The sequence below is a fragment of the Nuphar pumila genome, chromosome 4, assembly GCF_984573655.1.
Source record: "Nuphar pumila chromosome 4, dmNupPumi1.hap1.1, whole genome shotgun sequence".
In the NCBI taxonomy this organism is placed as follows: domain Eukaryota; kingdom Viridiplantae; phylum Streptophyta; class Magnoliopsida; order Nymphaeales; family Nymphaeaceae; genus Nuphar; species Nuphar pumila.
In genome coordinates, this window is record NC_143252.1 from 104,140,146 (window position 1) to 104,162,957 (window position 22,812).

General features: G+C 38.3%; 2 protein-coding genes across 2 annotated transcripts; one reads left to right on the forward strand and one right to left on the reverse strand.

Annotated features, from left to right (window-relative positions):
* The first annotated feature begins 5,158 nt into the window (after nucleotides 1-5,158).
* LOC149840397 (uncharacterized) lies at nucleotides 5,159-12,360 on the forward strand. The gene is made up of 2 exons (XM_090003146.1): nucleotides 5,159-8,806; nucleotides 12,134-12,360. The coding sequence occupies exon 1, from the start codon at nucleotides 5,226-5,228 to the stop codon at nucleotides 8,385-8,387; it is 3,162 nt and encodes a 1,053-aa protein (XP_089859272.1). The 5' UTR covers nucleotides 5,159-5,225; the 3' UTR covers nucleotides 8,388-8,806; nucleotides 12,134-12,360.
* A 9,275-nt stretch (nucleotides 12,361-21,635) lies between these two features.
* On the reverse strand, nucleotides 21,636-22,690 carry LOC149840398 (light-regulated protein, chloroplastic-like). Its single transcript, XM_090003147.1, has 3 exons — nucleotides 22,270-22,690; nucleotides 21,952-22,113; nucleotides 21,636-21,863 (listed from the first exon to the last, which is right to left on the reverse strand). The coding sequence occupies exons 1-3, from the start codon at nucleotides 22,428-22,430 to the stop codon at nucleotides 21,785-21,787; spliced, it is 402 nt and encodes a 133-aa protein (XP_089859273.1). The 5' UTR covers nucleotides 22,431-22,690; the 3' UTR covers nucleotides 21,636-21,784.
* Between the last annotated feature and the right edge of the window lie 122 nt (nucleotides 22,691-22,812).

Below are 22,812 nucleotides of genomic sequence, written 5' to 3' on the forward strand. Positions count from 1 at the left end.
TTAAATTGATAGTGATTGTTATTTCTGCAGTTGCCGTGAGTTGCACCTTCTGCATAACTTTTTTTTTCTTTCATTTTCATAATACTTACACTACTGCCACATCCCCGACATGTCTACACAACACCTGCAACTCCCACAGTGTACATACACATTATGTGCACACACTCTCTGCTGCATCTCACCATCCCACTACCAGCCCATCCATCTACGCTGCCCTCACAAACCTTCACTCACATTACACCTCCATTGTACACAACACAATGTTGCACCTGCCACTGCATTTACACCTTATGCCACACCTACATTCCACTAGTAGCATTTCCACTTCATCTAATGTTCACTGCTACTCCCTCTTCATCTCTTTACCAACTTGCATTTTGTTGGTTATCCCTGTCGAGTTTTTGCAAGAGATCATTTTCATTCTAGCTGGTGCAATGTCAATTTGCTTTGTTGCTCTGAACATAAAAGCTTATATAGAAGGAAATGATTTGACTTTGCTGGTTATAAGCTCCTTGGTGCTGCAATGTGCATTGGACCTGTTTACCAAAAATTTGCTTCTTGATATGACACAGAAAGATCAAAATATCTTTTAAGTACCTCCCTCACCTGCTGCAACCACAACGGCACCAACCTTTATCTATGCACCTGTTGGCCACACTCTCACACCATTATTTTCACACCATTCTCACCATCCCCTGCTACACCTTCTTTCCTGTAGCACAACCTTCACTACCTGTTGCTGTAATTCTCTACATCACCACATCACCCATCACTTGCTGCTATGATATTCACCTCAATTCCCCCACCTGCTAAATGCACTATTCACATACCACTGCCCCACATTTCAGCACTTACATCACAGCACCAACACTACACGATGACCATTAGCATCACGTTCCCTTTTTGCTACTGCATAGCCCTGTGTATGCACACCAGTCACTGTTGTTATACTTCACTTATACTCATTACAAAACCCATTCATACCACTATTGGCACCCTGTTGTACCCTTTACAGCATGCCAATCCACATTTTCACCTGCACTATCCCATACGACATACTTGTTGTTAACCCCTTTCGCATAACTCACCTGTGACATTCCCACCTCCCTCATGATAGCACAACATTCATTACAACATCATGAGCATTCTACCACATGCATTACAACATGTGTCTCTTCATTAAGATAGTGCATTATATAGATATCTCATAATTCATTTCATTGTTAGTTTAGGATTTGACATATGCACTTAATATCTATTCTCACCATTAACTTAGGATATCACCATTTTAACATCTATTTTTTTTACCATTATTTTAGGGTATTGCATATATATTTTAATATTCACTCAATACATCATTCCAATGTATATTTTGTCATTTACATGGCATCTCCATTAGCATAAAGTACATACCTAAGCATTTCATTAGTTGCATTTTAGGTTCAATATGATGTTTTGTAAACTGCCTTCTATATATATCTTTCATCTTGTGCTAACTTGAATTTTGCAGGAATGAGGTAGAAATTGCTTTTTTCTTCTTAGTTTAGGAATTTGAATTTCAATTCAAGTTAAAACTTGTAATAGCTAGATGATAATGAGAATTCTCTACTCTTCAGTATTAGAATGGAATATATGAGCATATAAATTTCTCATGAACTATCTGTTTCATATTATTTTTCTTTTATTTTAAAAAATCCACAATGGTGAAACACGAATGGAACATGCACCATTCTAATAAAAGGTAATTAATTCTAAGTAAACGATTCACATTTATGGTCATAGTCAAAATGTGAACAATACTTAGGATTTTTATTTTTTATGGGATAACATTTAATCAACACTTGGGTCTCTTTTGAAAGTCATCATATTTTCTCTGAAATTTTCTTCCTTTATCAGAATTTGACATGCAAATTGACTTAAAATATATTCATGGCCATAGTCAGAATATATTGAAGGTTAATTTCATTTCAAATCCTATAAAGCCACCAAAAATTTATTTTATCCTTTATCTGAATTTAAATACAGATTATATTATAATACATCTGCGACCATAGTCATGAATGTATTATAATATTAATCTTATTTCAATTCTCCTAAAGGATGAAATATGCTTTTCAAATCCAATTTTCAAAATCCCTTTCAAATCATTTATCATTTAGGATAGAATTGCATTTATTTTCTAAATTATTTCAAGTTATCTTGAAAAATCTAAGTGTTTTTGAGATAAAATTCCAAATGTTTTCCCCATTTCTCAAATCAATCTTCAATTCTTATTTATAAATTCAAACTTATCTTTTTATTCTTAATTCTATCTTATTTCAAGATTCAAACTTCAATATTCCAATTTCAAAGTTCATTTCAACTTTGGATTTCAAATTCATTTTCAAATTCAAAATTCAATTTCCAAAACCAAATTAAATTTTAAAGTTCAATTCAACTTTGGAATTCCAAATTCATTTTTAAATTCAAGATTCAATTCCAAAATCAATTCAATATTCCAGATCCAATTTCAAAGTTTAATTCAACTTTGAAATTCCAAATTCAAATCCAAATTCTATTTCTAATGAAAATTTCAATTTCTAAATCCTTTTTCTATTTCAAGTTCAATTCCAATTTCAGATCATAAATTCAATATCAAATTCAAAATTCATTTCAAATTCCAGATTTTGAATTCAATCTCAAAAACCAAAATCCATTTTCAAATCCAATTTCATCTTTAAATCCATCTCAATTTCTCAAAATCAATTCGATTTTCAAAATCCATCATGATTCTTCAAATCCAATTCTCATTTCAAATTCCATTTCCAATTCCAGAATTCAATTCCATTTTTTACATCTCATCTTGATTTTCAACTCCAAATCCAATTCCCAAATCCATTTCCCATTTCTAAATCAGAATTCAATTTTGAAACCAATCCAAAGTTTCAAATTGAATTTTCAATTCAATTTCCAAAAATCCAAAGTCTGAGTTCAAACATCAAAATTCAAAGATCTAATCTCTATTTCAAAATTAAAAGTCGATTTTTTCCAGATTTCATTTAGACTCCAAGTCTAAAATTTCAAAATCAATATTTTCTCTCAATTTATCAGTTCTGAGACTCTAAACCCAGTCTTTCTCCTTCAATTCAAATCCTAACCCATTTTCCAATCTCTGATTATTCCAAGACTTAGAACTTCAAAGTCTTGTCCCTCAAAACCATTTCAAGTCTTAAGCTTAAATTCAAAGTTTAACTTTTCCAAATCGATTTCAACTTTGTAAAAACCATTTCTTCGAAATATTTTCAAACTCATTTCAAAATCACTTGAAAAATCCAAAAAATTATGAATTATTCTTCTCAAAAGCATACATCTTTGCATTTTTCATTACGCAAGCATGATTCTTTGTGCATTTAGGATTCTAAAATAATTACTTAGACAATATTTAGGCAAAGCAAAAGACATTTATTCGATCATTGGTTCAATTACCCCTGGTAAAGGCTTCAGGAACGGTTGAACCTCGTACCATCGAGCGAATCCCGTCTCTTCATTTTTTCTGCAAATTTTTAAAAATGAAGGTGAGTAAATTTTTAAAATCTTTTTTAAATAAAGATCAAGTGAGACCTTGCAAAAGAGTTCATCTCTTCTTTCTTTCTTTTTCTTCTCTCTTCTTTCTTTCTTTTATTCTCCTTCAAAAAGGAAAAAAGAGTCTAGAAAGGAAAGAGAAGGAAGAGGAAAAGCAAAAGAGAGAAAATTTTGCATGATCACACATATCCTCCTTTCTTTTGAGGCCGGGATCCTTGTGATTTCATTCCCCTCTTTTCTTCCTGTTGGAACCATTCAATTCATTAAATACCAATCCTATATAAGAAAAAGTGTCTGCTCCTATGTTTTACCCCTTCCAGCTCCTATTTTTTTCATGAAAAATTGTCACGATCCTAATGATGATGGGCCAATCAAAGATGCATTCTAGGAGTTCACATATCTCCTCTCGCAGAACATGGTGTCTTATCCTCATCGATCTCGGTAACATGAAGCGAGACTTCTGTTTCTTAGCATAGGCGATGAGGGAGAAGCGTTTGAGGAGCTGTGCATCAACCCACCACCAGCTTCCTCCTCTTCACCCCCACGTTTCCAGTTGCAAATGCTTAGACACATGAGAAAATCCTTGTTGCAGATTGATTTTGTAATGGTTTTTTCTCAATTTGGAAGGGCAAAATGAAGAAACATTGCCCCCATTTTCTCCAAGTTTCCCAGTTGCAAAGGGTTGGACACGTGGCAAATGCCTATAAGCAGCTCCCTGAAACCAGACCCCCCCCCCCCCCCCCCACACACACACACACACACACGCACAACTGCTATGATCAGTTGTACACGAATCCTTGCAAAACCTTTTTATGTAAACACCAAAATCTAATTGCTCCAAAGAGGTTTGGAGTAGTGGGATGGGTTCTAGGCCACGAGAGGGGTGGTCCACGTTCAAATCCCACAAGCATCAGCCTTTGCACAGTAAACTAAAGCAAGGCGACTCCCTGGCGAGGATGCACTACCGTTTTTCACTGTCGAAAAAACGATGGTAGGTTTAGCACTTGGCAGGCATAAGTCCAGCATGATCAGGGAGGACTGGTAACCGAGCTGAGCCCGAGCTCGTTGCAAACCAAGCTTGGCGAGCCAATCACAAACCGGCGTGTTTTTAAAAATTTATTTTAGTTGTTTTTTAAGCTTGATAATAGAAAAAATATATGTATATGAAATACATATAATGTATGTATAAAATAAATATAATATGTATAAAATATATAATATATAATATGTAAAACGAGTTTATACAGGCTGAGCTGAACCAAGCTTGCCATGTTGTTTCCCAACCCTACGGCCAGGTCTCTTACTCTCTAGAGCAAATCAGGTGATCCGTGAAATCGCTTTAAGAAAAGTGAGTTGACGTCTTCACCGTCTATTGCTTCATCCTACGAACACCCCCCCCCCCCCTACGGTCTTTATGCAATTTGTGGACGGTGAGGATGTCAAATCATTTTCCATAAAGAGATTTGGCAGATCACCTGATCAGGCTGATCTGCTCTCCTTAGTTCCGGGTGGTTTTTCCGTCTTTCATGAAAAAAAATCCATTTTTTTTTGTTTTTCCTCAAATTGGATATAAGATCATGGAATTGATTGTACCCGACCCGTTTCGTCAGAAAGAAGGCTCCATCCTCTCTCTCTCTCTCTCTCTCTCTCTCTCTCTGGTGTAGATGAGGAATCCCAGAGCGAGAGCTTCCCTCTCCCTCTTCAGAAACCCTAATCTTCTCTCCCGCGCCAATAAAACCCTAGGATTTTGCATCCGATCCGCTTCCGGCGCGCTCCTCGGAGGTGGCGACGTCGTCGCAGGGAAAGAAGCAGCGTCCGATCGCAACAACGGCGAGAAATTGGCGGGGAACATCTGCGGCCTCCTCCGCCACGGCAATTGGCAATCCCTCCTCAGCTCCTCCTCCGATCTCCGATCGCATCTTCGTCCGGATGTCGTCGAGGACGTCCTCCTCCGCAACCAGGTATCCGATCCCCGGCGCCTCCTCGACTTCTTCAATTGGTCCGAGAAGAGGATGCGTTCCCCGCAAACCCTGGTTTCCTTCTCTTTTCTTCTTGTTTTCCTGTGCAATTCTTCCATGTTTGGGCTGGCCAGAGCCGTCGCCGAACGGATGGTCCGCGCGCACGAGCCGGCCAGCTCTGCCGCGATCCTGGCCTCCGTCGCGAGCGAGAACGGGAAATTCGGTTCCAACGGTGCGGCATTCGAGATCCTGATGGATCTGTACGTGGGTTCGGGTAGGGTGGATGATGCAGCTAGGGCTTTGCTCGAGTGCAGAAGAGGAGGTTTTACTCCTGGCCGGCGTTTCTGCAATTCTCTTTTAGGATCAGTTCTTAGGGCCAATAGGATGGACATCTTCTGGAAGGTTTACGACGATATCCTCGGCGCGGGAGTGAATCCTGATGTGTACACGTTCACCATTCTGATCAATGCTTTCTGTAAGATTGGGAAGATTGGTGACGCCAAGAGGATTTTCGAAGAGATGGGGACGAAGGAGGGGTGCGAGCCGAACGCGGTGTCTTACAATTCGTTGATCGGTGGCTTGTGTCAAGCGGACGCCATTGATGAAGCTGTAGAGATGAAGAAGAAGATGGGGGAGAAGGGTTTGGTTGCTGATGGGTACACGTATGGCATACTTGTGAATTGGTTGTGTAAAGGAAGGAGATCAAAGGAGGCGAAATCGTACCTAAATGAGATGCGCAGCATGGGTCTGAAGCCGGATTCTGTAGTTTACACGTCCTTGATCAATGGATTGGTGAAAGAAGGGGACGTCGAAGAGGCACTCAAGATTTGGCGAGAGATGGGGGAGTCTGGAACGCAAATGAGTGCCGTCACATATAATATCGTCATTAATAGTATTTGTAAGATTGGGAGGATGAAGGAAGCCCATGAACTCTTGAGCGAGATGATCGAAAAGGGATACAAGCCAGACACTTCAACTTATAACTCACTTATTGAGGGACATTGTGGTACGAAGAATTCTTCTAAGGCACTTGAGGTGTTTGATGAAATGAAGAAGTTGGGTATACCTCCGAATGTGGTTACTTACAGTGTGATAATCAATGGGCTATGCAGAATTGGGCAATCAAAACTAGCTAGTGGGGTTTTGGAGACAATGGAGGGAGCGCGAGTGCGACCAAATCCTGTTATCTACACGACACTGATCGCTGGATATTGCAAGGAAGGTAAAATTGAAGAGGCGCAGCAAATATTCAATAGGATGCCCAGCAGAGGTGTTCTTCCTGATGCGTTTTGTTACAATGCTCTTATAAATGGCTTGTGCAAAGCAGGAAAAATGGAAGCTGCAGCTACTTACTTGAAGGAAATGATGAAAAGAGGATTGACACCCAGTGTGTATACCTATGGGCCTCTTGTTCATGGCTACTGTAAGGCTGGGCAAATGGATAAGGCAGATGAAATATTTGAGGACATGATAGCTCGGGGTTTAGCTCCAAATGAAGTCATCTATACGACCCTTATAGGTGGCCACTGCAAAGCAGAGAACATGACAAAAGCATTTTCTATTTTCCATTCTATGTTTGTGAGAGGCGTCATTCCTGGAGTGCAGATCTACAGTGTATTGATTCATGGCCTTGCAAAGGCTGGGAAGACGGAAGAGGCCATGAAGGTCTTTGCTGAACTGGATGAGAAGAACCTCGCTCCTGATGTTTTCACTTACACTGGTTTGATATCGGGGTTTTGTAGGCAGGGTAATATGGAGAGAGCCCTCCAACTGCATGATGAGATGTGCGCTAAAGGAATCAAGCCCAATATTGTCACATATAATGCCCTCATTGATGGCCTCCTGAAATCCGGTGACATTTTGAGGGCTAAAGAGATGCTAAAAATCATTACAGAAAAAGGTGTAAAACCAGATAGTTGGACTTATACAATAATGTTTGAAGGTTACTACAGATCAGGAAATCTAGCAGAAGCATTGAGGCTTTATGATGTGATTCTATCGGAAGGCATTGAATTGGACCAGTTCGCATACAATGCTCTTGTTCATGGCTGCTGCTCGGAAGGGAACATGGAGAAGGCCCTTGAATTGATTGAGGCAATGTCCCACAAAGGTTTCCCAATGATAACTCGTTCCTTCAATGCACTGATAGGTGGTTACTGCAAGCTCGAGAAGCTTCAGGTGGCTGGGCAATTGCTAGAAGAGATGGTAGCTAAGCAGGTTCTGCCTGATGAGGTGACTTATGGAACTCTGATCAATGGCTACTGTAAGGCAAGCAACATGCAGGAAGCTTGTCGCCTGTTTGAAGAAATGCAGGAGAGGAAATTAGTGCCTGATGCTGTTGTTTATACATCTCTGATAGATGGATATGTCAGAGTTGGAAGCATGGTACAAGCTTTTCATTTGTTTGATGAGATGTTGCTTAAGGGTCGTAAAGTTGATGAAGCAGTTTGTTCTGTTCTTATTCGTGCTCTTTGCCTAGAAGCAAACTCATCTAAGGCCTTGAAGCTCTATGACGAGATCTTATCCAATGACATCACACTGAACAAGGCTATGTATGATCAATTCATTGGTGTTCTTTGCAGCATAGGAGAAGTTTCCAAAGCTCTTAGGTTATTCGATGAAATCGTAAAATATGAAATCAAACCTGAGATGTCTACATATAGAACCTTGATTGAGGGCTTTTGCAAAGCAGGTGATATGGATGAAGCGACTCGGCTTTTACAGCACATGGTAGAAAATGGATTTACACCTGATGCAGCTACTTTGAGCACAATGGTTGATGGGCACCATAAAATAGGCAATGTCAACGAGGCTGAGAATCTAGCAAAACAAATATCAGAGGAAGCTTCTTGTGGGAGTAACTCTTAGCTCAGGTCATTTACCTGCCTGGGTGGAGGTTGGGATAGACTTTGATACCCAGCCACAGTGACACAATGTGTTAGGAAGTCTGTACTTTCTAACTGGTGCAGTTTTTTTCGAGCATCAGAGAGTACACCATGAAAACAAGAGCTTTGTGGTATTTTTCAACTTGCTCTTTTACATCATTATGGCCATTCTTCCTTCGTGTGTCAGCCTAGCTGCGTGGACAATAGAGAATATAATTTTGAGGCTTCCTTGCCATTGCTGGCCATGTTGAATTGTTTGGGAATCAGACTGCTTGTTGGATCTACATGTGGAAATTTGAGACCTGACACCATTCACATCCACTGTATATGTGCTCTGCTGATTCCTGATCCAGGGGTTATTGTTTTTGTCAATCTGGTGATCTGTTTAGGTCTATCAAACAGGTAAATTTTTTTCACTTTATTGTGAAGTTGATATGGATTACATCATTACATGCTATTTATTGTAGTTGCTTCTTCAACAACAAACAACAACAACAACTACGCCTTCATCCCAAAACAATTGGGGTCGGCGATATGAACCAAAAAAGAAAATCATTCTGGGTCTTCCACATGAATCCTTCTCCTCCAATCATTTCTATCCAATGCCATGTCCTCGGTGAGGTTCAAAGCATTCATATCCTTTCTTATCATCTCCATCCAAGTCTTCTTAGGCCTACCCCGACCTCTTTTAACTAATATATTTTCTCATTTCTCCATCCTTCTAACTGGAGCATCATTAGGCCTTCGCCGAATATGTCCAAAGTTCCAAACCACCGTAAACGAATCTCTCTCATCTTATTTTCAATGGATGCAACGCCTACCTTCTTACGTATCTCTTCGTTTTGAATCTTATCTTTTATTGTATTTTCATACATCCATCTAAGCATACACATCTTAACTACACTCATTTTTTTAATATGATGTCTCTTGGCAGCCCAACATTCCATACCATATAGTAAAGTGGGCCTAATTGTCGCCCTATAAAACTTTTCCTTCAACCGCAAAGGCATTCTACGATCGCATAACACTCCAGTTGCACTTTTCCATTTCATCCACCCAACCTTTATCCTATGATTTACATCTCCATCAATTTCTCCATACTTTTGAATGATAGATCCCAAATATTTGAAACAGTCATCCACCGGTATTTCTTGCTCACCAAGCTTCACTACACTCCCATTACTACTTCGTTGCTTACTAAACCGACATTCCATATATTTTGTCTTACTCTTACTAAACTTAAAACCTCTTGCTTCCAATGTCTGTCTCCATAATTCTAACTTAGCATTAACCCCAGCTCTAGACTCATCAATCAAAACAATATCATCAGCAAACAACATACACCACGACACATTTTTTTGAATTGATCTCGTAAGCTCATCCATCACTATAGCAAATAGGAAAGGGCTTAATGCAGATCCTTGATGTAACCCAACCGTTATAGGAAAATTGGTTGTCACCCCTCCACAAGTGCGGACATTGGTTACTACTCCTTTGTACATATCTTTAATTATACTAATGTACTTGAGAGAAACACCTTTCTTCATCATTGTCCACCAGAGAACATCCCTAGATACTCTATCGTATGCCTTCTCCAAATCAATAAAAACCATATGCAAATCTTTGTTCCTCTCTCTATATCTCTCAATAAGTTGTCTAAGATGTATAGCTTCCATAGTTGATCTTCCAGGCATAAAACCAAATTGATTCTCTGATATCATGACAACCTTCTTCAACCTATACTCAATCACCCTCTCCCAAAGTTTCATAGTATGACTCATGAGTTTTATACCACGATAGTTTGTGCAATCTTGTATATCATCCTTATTCTTATATAGAGGCACCAAAGTACTCTTCCTCCACTCATTAGGCATCTTATTTGTCCGTCAAATCTTGTTAAAAGGATTTGTCAACCATTCTAAACCTTTCTCACCCAAGCATTTCCAAGCCTCGATAGGTATACCATCTGGGCCAACTACCCTTCTTGATTTCATTTTCTTCAAAGTCTCTGCAATTTCTTTCTTTTGAATCTTGCACATGAAGTCACGATTCATCTCATGAAAAGGAATGGAGAAGTCTCCAAGATCCTGAGCATGACTTTCATTAAATAGATTATCAAAATAATCTTTTCATCTCTCCTTAATCTCCTCATCTTTGACTAAAACCCTTTGCGTTTCATCTTTGATACATCTAACCATACTCAGATCCCTCGATTTCCTATCTCTCATCTTTGCAAGCCTATAAATATCCTTCTCGCCCTCTTTGGTATCCAACTTGTCATAAATCTCCTTATATACCTTATCCCTCGCGTTTCGAACTACTTTTTTAGCTTCCTTCTTGGCTATCATATACTTCTCCAAATTCTCATTATCACTACTCTTATTTAGATTTCTATAACACTCTTTTTTAACCTTTATAGCTAATTTGACATCCTCGTTCCACCATGATATATCCTTACCTAGCGATGCACCGCTTTTAGACTCACCCAATACCTCCTTAGCCACTTTTCTCATGCCACCCGCTATCTTATTCCATATTGATTCTGAATCCTTCCCAAGACACCAATCAACTTCCTTAACTACTTGCTCTATAAACATTCCTTGTTTAGCTCCTTTCAGTGCCCACCATTTAATTCTAGGATCTATCCTATGTCTATCCCTTTTGCAGCCTTTTATAATTCTAAGATCTAAAATTAAGACTCTATGTTGTGTAGTTACACTTTCTCCCGGTATAACCTTACAATCGATGCAACAACCCCTATCTCTCTTTCTAAGTAGGAAAAAATTTATCTGACTCGTATTAACCCCACTTTTAAATGTTACTAGGTGAGACTCCATCTTCTTAAACCAAGTGTTTGCTAAGATCATATCATAGGACAAACAAAAATCTAAAATCCTTTCTCCACTTTCGTTTCTTTCTCCTATACCATAGCCTCCATTGTTACTCTCAAATCCATCCCTACTAATGCCTACATGTCCATTAAGGTCACCGCCGATGAAAAGCTTTTCTCCATAGGATATCCCTTGTACTACTCCATCTAAATCTTTCCAAAAATGACGCTTAATGGAATCATCTAAACCTACTTAAGGTGCATAAACACTAATAATATTAATAATATCCGTACCTAATACTAATTTAATAAGTAAAATCCTATCACCCTTCCTACGGACCTCAACTACATTATCTATAAACTCACGACTAATAACAATCCCTACTCCATTCTTATTCCTATTTATTCTTGTATACTAAATCTTATATCCCCAAGGTTCTATCACTTTTGCTTTCTCACATACCCATTTGGTCTCTTGTAGACATAAAATATTAATCTTTCTCCTACACATAACATCTAGTAACTCTACCAACTTATCGGTTAAATACCCTATGTTCCAAGTGGCTAACCTAATTTTATGGTCTTGAACTATCTTCTTTACCCCCACCCGTCCAACAAAGTGAGGGAACCCTTGCCTATTTGACACTACACCCGGGCGCCGGTGTGACGCGTCGCTTCTGGGCGACGACCTAGCAACCTTTGCCCATTTATCATCGCCTCCGGGCCTATAGAGTACAGCGCGTCGCTCAGTAGGGAACGCCCCAACGAAATTCTCATATTGGTTCATATTCATAGGGTGTGACTAAGTTTTTATGCTGGCTGTCATTGTAGTTGCTTTTATTTCATGTATATATAAACAAGCCTGATATTGACTTCTTTCGGTGTGCTATCTTTTGCAGCTCAGAACATAAAGTGTGCTTATTTGTTGTCACAATAGTTGTATTATTGGAGCAAACTTCTCTCATTAGGACTGAGCTGCAATTTAGTTGAGCCGAATGGCAGGATCAATCTTTGGGGGTTGGAATTGTATCCCAAAGCGAAGCATCCAGCTACTAAGGTTGTATCTTACCACCAGGAATGACTGGTATTGCTCAATACTGAATGAAAGGTGAATCTTTACTGTTTTATCTCTATACTTTCTTGATATTTCAGTTCTGATTTTTTTTTCTTTCATTACTTTGCCCAGTTACCATACACTAATCTTCCTTTTATATTCAGTCATACACAAACTAAGATAGACAAAGTTTTCTCACAATTATTGGTTAAATGGACGAAAACAGATGCTTGCTGAAATTAATGTTTCTTGGAAACAGGAGATACTAGCGGCAGATCAATGCCATCTGTAGGACAAAAGACCATCATGGGTGAGAATAGAATTTATTGTTCACTTCTATTAGTTTCAGTTCATCCTTATACAGGAATATAACCATAAAAATGGTTCAGTATAGTAAGGCTATACAATTTTGAAAGAATGGCCAGACACATGCATCTTGCACTCTTATGTTCTATAGGCCAGTTGATTGGAATGTGAATGTGGGATGAAGTACATGAAGGCCAACTATTAAGTAGCATGCTAGTCCACACATAATAGTTGGGAGAAGCAGCGTGAAGAATCATAAAGTGGTTGACTTGTTAGGAAATGGAAAAATCTCATAAATATCATATTTTCATGCTAATATTGGTATGATAAGGTGTATACACTAGATTTCATGTTTGCTTGGGCACTATGCTCAGGTAAGCCAAATTACATTTGCATGGCCTAGCTTAGTTACTTTTACTTACTGTAGTTGTTCTCCTTGGGCTAGTCATCTTGCCTTATTCCCCTTTTTGCTCTCATTCTATTTTCTCTTTTTTTCCTCAATGAAGTTCTATTTTTGAGGTTTCATTCAAATTGAAGAAAAAACTCAAAAAGAAATGATCCAACTAGTTAAGCTGTGGGTTATGCATTACTAGTAGGTGATTCTTCTGTCAATTACATTTATGCTTGTGGTGCTGAGTTTGTCTGTGTTATCTGTTTGGAGTAGTGAAGTGCTGATTGATAGGGGTAAGCACAATAACCAGAAACCAAGTTAGCAATGTACTTCTTCCCTGCTTACAAAGTCAGCAGTATTTTGAGAATTAACATTTTTTTGTAAAAAAAGTCGGACCTTCAAATGTGGAAACACACCATTTTGGGGTCTTAGATTTTCATAGATAACATCATGAATTATGATCTGGTATACACCAGTCATTTTCCTTGAGAGTATTAGGCATGTCAATGGGTCGGGTTTGGTTCAGACACATGTGAAACCAGACTCAAACCTGACTTGAGATGATGATACCGGGTCTAATTGGACCCACCATAAGAGAAATTATACCTGGATCATATAAGGATTACATGAACCAGACCTGGACCATACCTAGTAAAATAATATTTTTTAGCATTTTTACGTTGAGAAATTGTGGATCTTAATCGGAACTCAGGTCGGGCCCAGTCTGATATGAAATTTCACAAAACCATAACCGGCTCCATATATTAATTGGACCCTTCGGGTCCGATCCCGATTCTAATCGGGCCTTCTTATTTATCACCAAACCCTGACCCTATAGGGTTTGGTACGGGTCGGTCTGGGTCAAACCTGACCCATTGACACCCCTAGAGAGTATTTCTTTGTAGGATGTAGGCTTCACTATCCTTGACGACTTATTGTGGATTATCAACTTGTTCAGGGGTGTATGGTTGATACTTAAGGGGGCGTTTGAATAGGCGTAACACTCATTTGCAGGATGCCTGCCGTTTCGGGCCCCATGCATGGTCGCATGCCCATGCAAACATTGGGTGTGCAGACAGTGCAGATGGTGCGTCCCGCAGACGCTGATTTGTCGTCCGGCTTTGTTCCGCCCCTACCAATTGAAACAAAGTGGGGCAGACAAAAGTGGACAAAAAGAAAAAAGCTTCGGGGTGTATACCCCGATGCCTCTTCCCACGCCCCACCACCATGACTGCTTCCTCCCCCACTTCTCTCCGGCGTCCTATGCTCCTATCATGAGAGGTACTCTCTCTCTCTTGTAGATTCTTTCTCCTTTTCTCTCTCTTTCTCTCTCGGGTTAAGGTTTGCTAAATACGATTTTTTTCACATATGCTTAGATTTTACGGGGTTTTGCATTTTAACCTTTGTTTTTGCAATTGATTGAGTGAATGCATGCAAAATCTGATGTTTTTCTGTTCGGGTATGCTTAGATTTTAGGGGTTTTGCATTTTAATCGCTATTTTTGCAATTTATTGAGTGAATGATACTAAATTTGAACTTTTGTTTGGGTATGCTTAGATTTTAAGGTTTTTTTTTATAATTTTAATTCCTATTTTTGCAATTGATTGAGTGTATTCATGCAAAATCTGTTTTTTTCCAGATATGTATAGATTTTAGGGTTTTTTTATTTTAATCCATATTTTTGCAATTTATTGAGTGAATGATGCTAAATCCTTTGTTTTTGGTATCCTTGGATTTTAGAGGTCTTTGTATTTTAAACCCTATTTTTTCAACGTATTGAGTGGATGATGGTAAATCCGTGTTTTTTGGTATGCTTAGATTTTATTTTTAGGGTTTTTTATTCTTTATTTTTGCAATTTATTGGGTGAATTATGTTAAATTCATTTTTTGGGGTATGCTTAGATTTTAGGTTTTTTTTATTTTAATCCATGGTTTTGCAATTTATTGAGTGAATGATGCTAAATTCAATTTTTTTAGGTATGTTTAGATTTTAAGGGTTTTATATTTTAATTCCTATTTTTTGCAATTTATTGATTGAATGCATGCTAAATCTAATTTTTTATGCTTAAAATATGAGTTTCTTTTTTTTATCAAAATATAAAAATTTTAAACAATTTTGTTCAAGTTGTCTATGATGATGAATCAAATGCGGGACACATGGACAGTGGTGTTCCAACGTGGTCAATGCAAATGTTAGACAATGACACCATGTAACTGTCCTGAACAGGGTCAAGACAGGAATGGACAGAACATGGTGTCCTTGTCCAGCATTGTCCGCTAATCGAACACCCCCTAATAGTTTCTGTTACAAACTATGAAGTTTCTGCTAGTATTTGTAGTTCTGATTTCATGCTTGCAGCCTGTTTGGTCTTCACGGGGAACACAACCAAGTCCAAGAACTCAATGAACTGCAGCAGCTCTTGAACTTTGTCATGCTTGGATCAATGGACTGATTCACATTGTTTCTGGCTGAAAGGTCCATGCACATGTTGCTTCCTTATTGGTGTCTCCGACATACTGGAAAATTTGTTAGCTTGAAGATATTTTCTGCAGTTTCCCTCAGATGCTGTTGGATGACCCATGAAGGCGGTCTTTCATCTAAGACATGCTTACTTGGGTTTGCTCCTATGTCACACGTGTGAAATTGTCTATGAAGAGACAATACGCATACAAGCACAAATACTTTATAAAAGAAGTGTACGAAGATACCCTCACAACACTTGAACAAAATACGCAAAAAGCGTAAAAATAACAAACATGCAATAATGCATGTATTTCATAAAAGGAGCAAATGCTTGAGACTCTCAAGCTTAGGAATTACAAGGGGGAACATCCCTATTTATACAAGTGCCAAAAGGTGCAAAGGGGGGGCTCCCAAAGGAGTCGTTGGGAGCTCCCAACGGTCACATTTGTGACCGTTGGAGGGCCCCAACGACTCTATTGGGGGACCCCCAATACACATTAAATAATAACAAAAAATAAAAAGAAAAAGTAAAAAAGAATAACAAAAAAATAAATAAGAAAATTACAACATATTCCAAATGGAATATGCGCAAAACAGGAAATTACAAGAATACCCTTTTCGGGTAAGAATATATAAATATATATATTTATATATATAGAGATATATGTACATATAATATATTATATGTAAATGTATCTCTATGTATATAAATATATATATTTATATTTACAATAATGATTTTAGGAGACACATTTTAACACCCCCCCTCAAACTTACGGTGTGATAACCGCAAGTTTGTCAAGAAGGAAATGAAATCTGGGCGAACATAGAGCTTTTGTGAAGAAGTCGGCAAGTTGATACTCAGACGTCACATATGGTAGATCAATGACCTTCTTCAAGTATTCTTCTCTAACATAATGACAATCCATCTCTATATGCTTTGTTCGCTTGTGAAAGGTGTGGTTCTTGGCAATATCGATTGCACTTTTATTGTCACAGCATAACTTTGTTGGTTCTTTGACAACCACTCCCATATCTTCCAAAAGACGTCAAATCCATACAATTTCCATGGTGGTAGATGTCATGACTCTATATTCGGCTTCAGTGGATGACAAAGAGACCTTCTGTTGCTTTTTACATCGCCATGAGATCAAAGATTCTCCTAAGAAAATACAAAAACCAGTGGTGGAGTGACGATTACTAGGTTCACCTCCCCAATCTGAGTCAGTATAAGCAAGCAATTTTAATTCAGAGGAAGAAATTAGAAATACTCCCTTGTTCATTGTTCCCTTCAAATATCTGATGATGCGAAGGACAACACTCATATGAACGGTTGTAGGAGCGTGCTGGAACTGACTGACGATGTGAATAGCATGCGACAAGTCGGGTCGAGTAATGCTAAGGTACAGTAGAGAGCCTACCAGCTGCCTGTAAGGAGTAGGATCGGTTAGGGGAACACCGTCGTCAATCTTCATTTTTGATCCCACGACTTCAGGAGTTTCACATACTTTGTCATCACAAATTCCTGATCTGTCAATAATTTTACAAGCAAGCTTAGACTGAGATAAAAAATAACCACATTGCGAATAGGCAACCTCAATTCCAAGAAAATATGTCAGAAAACCCAAGTCTGACATCTCAAATTTTGAAGTCAAGACAGACTTAATACCCTTGACTCCTTGAACATCATCTCCTGTAATTAACATGTCATCAACATAGAGTAATAGAATCACAATTCCTGCATTAGATCTTCTGGTAAATAGAGCAGTGTCAGTATAACATGAGAAAAAACTATTTTCCAACATTACACTGGTAAACTTGTCATACCAGGCCTTGGGGGCCTGTTTCAAACCATAGAGGGCCTTACGAAGACGAATAACTTTATCTTTAGGAATCTTCATGCCTGGTGGAGCATCCATATATACTTCTTCGTTAAGATCACCATTTAAAAAAGCATTTTTCACAGCCATTTGAAAAATGTTTCAATTTTTAATAGATGCAATAGTAATAAGACATCTAACTGTAACCATTCGGGCTACATGGGCAAAAGTTTCCTCATAATCAATTTCATACTCTTGCCCATACCCTTTAGCAACTAAACGAGCTTTATATCTTTCCAAGGATCCATCGCTTTTAGTTTTAACCTTAAAAACCCATCGACAACCTATAGTTTTCTTTCCTATGGGTAGAGTTTGGAAATCTCAAGTTTCAACCCTTTTAAGGGCATTAAGTTCATTTTGCATAGCTTCTTGCCATTCTATATATTTTTTGGCTTCTTCAAAATTTCTTGGTTCAAAATAAGAGTGAATGGCACTAAGGCAAGCCCTATATCGGGGTGAGAAAGAATCAAAAGAAACAAAACGAGTTGGAGGTCTTCTACTCCTTTCAGATCTCCGGTGGTTGATAGTAGGAACAAGCTCACTATACTGGTCAATAGCACTTCTAAAGGTGTCTTGGTTTCTACGAGAGTAGGTTATAGGATCACTTGAAAGTCTACTTTCTTGTTCATTGAGTGAGTTATGTTCACCAACGTCACCATCATTTTCCTCATCGTGATTTGATGATACATTATCATCATTAGATATATCATCATTTCTAGACAATAGATCAAATAAGAAGGAATAATCAAAATTTTCTTGTTGAGAAACATTTTTTTCAAATCCACTTTCATTTTCCAAAAAAGTTACATTTCTAGAGACATATAACTTATCATCTCGAAGATCATAACAACGAAACCCTTTTTGAGTTTCGGAATATCCAAGAAAGGTGCAAGGGATAGCTTTGGGAGATAGTTTGTCATTCTTATCCGTAAGTATAAAACACTTACACTCAAAGACTCGTAACCTATTATAATCCGGTTCAAGTTTATATAAAATCTCAAAAGGGGATATTTTTCCCAATATCCTAGATGGCAGACGATTTATCAGATAAACAGAAGCAAGAGCTGCTTCTGCCTAAAAAAATTTAGGAATGTTTTGGGAAATAAGAAGGATCCTAGTGGTCTCAATGATGTGCCTATGTTTTCTTTCGGCCAACCCATTCTGTTGAGGGGTTTTAGGACAAGACCTTTGATGGATAATTCAATGATCCTCAATATATACTTTAAATTGATTGGAGAGATATTCCCCTCTAGAATCACTCCTAAATACATTTATATTACTGTTGAATTGATTCTTGATCATTGAATGAAAGGTTTTAAAACACGAAAAAACTTCATGTTTGAACTTAAGAAAATAAATCCATGAATATCTGGAAAAATCATCCACAAAAATGACATAATAAGAAAAGCCTCATTTTGAAGTCACAGGTGCGGGTCCCCAAACATCCGAATAAACAATTTCGAAATTTTTAGAAGAGAACATGGTTCTTTGCTCAAAAGGTAAACTTTGCATTTTTTCGAGAATACACTCATTACAAGAAAATAAACTTTTACATAGGTCTTTTGCAAAATGCAAATAAGACAACTTGGTGATATTAGGATGACCAAGTCTTTTGTGTCATACATTTATATCTTTGTTTTGGGCCACATTACAAAAAGATTTTGGAACTCGAAGAGATTCCATATAGTATAAGTCTCCTTTTCTAAAGCCTTCCCCAATCAATTTCCCGAACCGGCGATCCTGTATTAAACATTTATCACAAGAGAACTTAATATCGCAGCCATGGTCCGAGAGTTGAGAAACAGAGAGAAGATTTAAGTTTAGTTTAAGTATAAATCTAATTTTTGGAATAAAAAAATCTTGAGATTCGGAATTACCTATACCTTTAATTTCAAGAGATGTTCCATCCGCAGTGGAAACAAAAGAGGGAGAAACATTTTTTGAGAAATCGGAAAGTGAAAACATGTTTGGGGACATATGAAAAGATGCACCGGAGTCCAAAAGCCAAGAGACTTTACCTGGAAGAGATGAGGTAGACACGGCGGCACCGAAGGTAGCTCCCTTGAGTAGGGGTTGAAGGGCTTCCACTATTTGATTTAAAGAGAGTGACTCACTTGATGATGCCTCCTCCTTTTGTGGAACACCGGTGGTAGCCATTGTGAGAAGCTTTTTCCATTTGGGACGTATGAGTTTGATATGTCCGGGTTCTTTACAAAAATGACAAATAATTTTGCTATAGTCCCTTTTTCCTCTTGGCCCACCATTTTCACCTTGATTTTGTGGTTTAAAATGAGGGGGACGATATGTTCTTACATTGTTCTCGGGTCTTGATACGGCATTGACCTCATTACTTTCTTCATGATTACAAGGAACCATAAGAACACTTGATCCTTGTTTACATAAACTCATACGAGTCTCCTCACCACTTAATTTGGTGAGTACATCTTCAAGAGAGAGAGGAGAAAAAGAGGATAGAATAGAGGACCTTATTTGCTCAAATTCGGGCCTTAGCCCATTCAAAAAGTTGAAGAACCGATCTTCTTCAAGTTGCTTGTGACGGAGTTCAATTGCTTCTCCACTCCATTTTGGTTCAAGTATGACAAGCTCATCCCAAACGGAGGAAAGATCGGCAAAATATTCCCTAATAGTCATTTCACCTTGAGTAAGAGAGAGAGCCTTCTTTTGAAGATAATACTTATGAGATAGGCCCCTCGATGTATACATTTTTTCAAGATAATGCCAAGCTTCCGATACCTTTTTGAATTTAATATTGTTGGCATTAATCTTGGTTTCAATGGATGAGAAGAACCAAGAAAGAATCTTGAATTCTTTCATTTCCCACTCATCATGCTTCTTAGAATACTCTTCAAGAGCTCTAACCCTTTCTTCTCCTTCAAGAATCTTGATCTCACTTCCGTTTACCACGGTTATCTTGGGTTCCGGTTCCGGAATTGTGCTTTGCACATAACCCCATAGCCCCTTCCCTTTTATGTGAGCCTCCATGTTTCCGGCCCAAATATGATAGTTGGACCCATTTAATTTGAAGCCAAGAGTAAAGTGAGACTCTTTTTTGCCCATTATGAAGTAGAGAGAAAGAGTAAAATGGCGTACCAACACAATATCCCAAATGTTAGCTTGCGCAAGATTCTTCTAAAATATTTAAGAAGCAAGATCCACCACTTCAACCTCCAAAGGTCCGAAGGCACGCTTTTCGAGGTACTTGAAAAGAAGAGGATCCCACAATCTTCTATCACCAACCTCGCTCTGATACCATGTGAAATTGTCTATGAAGAGACAATACGCATACAAGCACAAATACTTTATAAAAGAAGTGTACGAAGACACCCTCACAACACTTGAACAAAATACGCAAAAAGCGTAAAAATAATAAACATGCAATAATGCATGTATTTCATAAAATGAACAAATGCTTGAGACTCTCAAGCTTAGGAATTACAAGGGGGGAACACCCCTATTTATACAAGTGTCAAAAGGTGCAAAGGGGGGGCTCCCAAAGGAGTCGTTGGGAGCCCCCAACGACTCTATTGGGGGACCCCCAATGCACATTAAATAATAACAAAAAATAAAAAGAAAAAAGTAAAAAAGAATAACAAAAAAATAAATAAGAAAATTATAACATATTCCAAATGGAATATGCGCAAAACAGAAAATTACAAGAATACCCTTTTCGGGTAAGAATATATAAATATATATATTTATATAGAGAGAGAGATATGTACATATAATATATTATATGTAAATGTATCTCTATGTATATAAATATATATATTTATATTTACAATAATGATTTTAGGAGACACATTTTAACAACACGGACACTCTATTTTGCCCTCCGTACCCATGTCGACACACATTGACACCTGGACACACCATTTTATCCTCCGTAAATACAAGTTTGTATTCAATTTATAATTTATAATTATATTTTCAGTTTCTAAGTTTATATTTTAAATTTATAACATATATTTCAGATATATATATATATAGCCGCGTTCCCGTACTCGCATTTTTTGGAATTGTCATGTCGTACCTGTACCCGCACCTGTACCCAGGTGACATAGGTTTGCTCTAATTCATGCAAGAATCTGAGTGAAATAGATCTGCTGTTTTGTTTCTTGTCGAGTTTTCCAAAGTGTGTGAGCTTATGCTTAACTGGCTCAGCACAGAATTTCTTTTCTGATATCCTGCCTGAGGCGCTTTTGTGGTTTACAATAGGCTTTGTTTGTAGATGTGGGTTTCTGATTTATGCCAAACTGCTCACTTTTATTTTGAGAAGAGTAGTTCAAGTACCAAAGCTAATATTGTAGTTCTATTGAGAGGAAATAGTACAACTACCATCTCTCCCTGTGATTTTCTACATACTACTATCTTGTTGCCATGGCAAATAACCTTACAGGGAAAGCCATGAAGAAAGTGATTACTTGGACAGTGTTTTCATTTATGAACTCCCATCTGGTATTCTGCTTCACAGAATTCTCCCCCGAGATCATCGCAAGCCTCACCTGGAAACACCCTGAAGCATGTAAACACTTGTGAGTAAAGGTTTACCAGCACTATAGTTTTGAATAAGCACAGGAAAGATGACAGCTACAACAGCTTACGTCTTGGGCTCGTTGTACTCAAGGTATTCTCTGTCAGCTTCCTCAGTGATGTTTTGGCATTGTCTGATACTGTCTGTTTCTGCTGTGGGCTTCACTTCTGGATACATGTAAGCTGCACAGGCTTCTCCTCCTACCACATCACATGCTTCTGCTGGAAAGACACTGCACAAAAACAAAAGATGTAAATTCTTGAAGGCATCGTATTTGCAAGAGGAACATCAGAAAGTAAGGCTGTGTTGGGGTTCGAGAGCTGTTGGATCGAATATGGTGCTTGCTTACTGCACCAAAATAAAGAAACAGGAAATACAGACAGCTTACGAAGTTGTGGAGCTGTAGTCAACTGTAGAAGGTTCAGCGGCTGCGGCGACCCATGGACGGGGGAGGATGATGTTCTTCCTTGGCTTGGCGATCGTCCGTGGCACAGGGTTTTTGGTTCTTGTGATCGATATGGGTGTTGAAAGGCCTAGAACTGCCTGCATTTTGATCGCAGTTTTGGCTTTGCTGTGAGATCAAGAGATCAGAGGTCCTTGATGCTACTGGCATTAGTTTGCAGGAGATATAAATCCATGATCTTGGATCTAATTGGTGACTTGGATAATGATGACATTCACGTCAGGCCACGTGTCCAGAGATTTTTTTGTCTGGATAAGGTGTGGTCACGAGGGACCCAATATTGATAACTATTGTGTTTGAGAAATACCCTTCTCAATTTAGCCAGGAATTCATTTTTGCTTTGGTTGGAAAATTGAGTCTTCTCCATCAGAGGGAAAGGCTAAGGATATCGTGAATATATATTTTATGGCAATTTACATATAGGCACCCACCATATGGAGAATTTATGATTAGCTGCCTCGGGTTTTA

Coding starts and splice junctions, on each gene's coding strand:
- LOC149840397 (XM_090003146.1), top strand. CDS start 5,226: ATGAGGAATCCCAGAGCGAGAGCTTCCCTCTCCCTCTTCAGAAACCCT.
- LOC149840398 (XM_090003147.1), bottom strand. CDS start 22,430: ATGCAGGCAGTTCTAGGCCTTTCAACACCCATATCGATCACAAGAACC. Junction 22,114..22,269: donor GACTACAGCTCCACAACTTC/GTAAGCTGTCTG, acceptor GTTTTTGTGCAG/TGTCTTTCCAGCAGAAGCAT. Junction 21,864..21,951: donor GAGTACAACGAGCCCAAGAC/GTAAGCTGTTGT, acceptor TACATGCTTCAG/GGTGTTTCCAGGTGAGGCTT.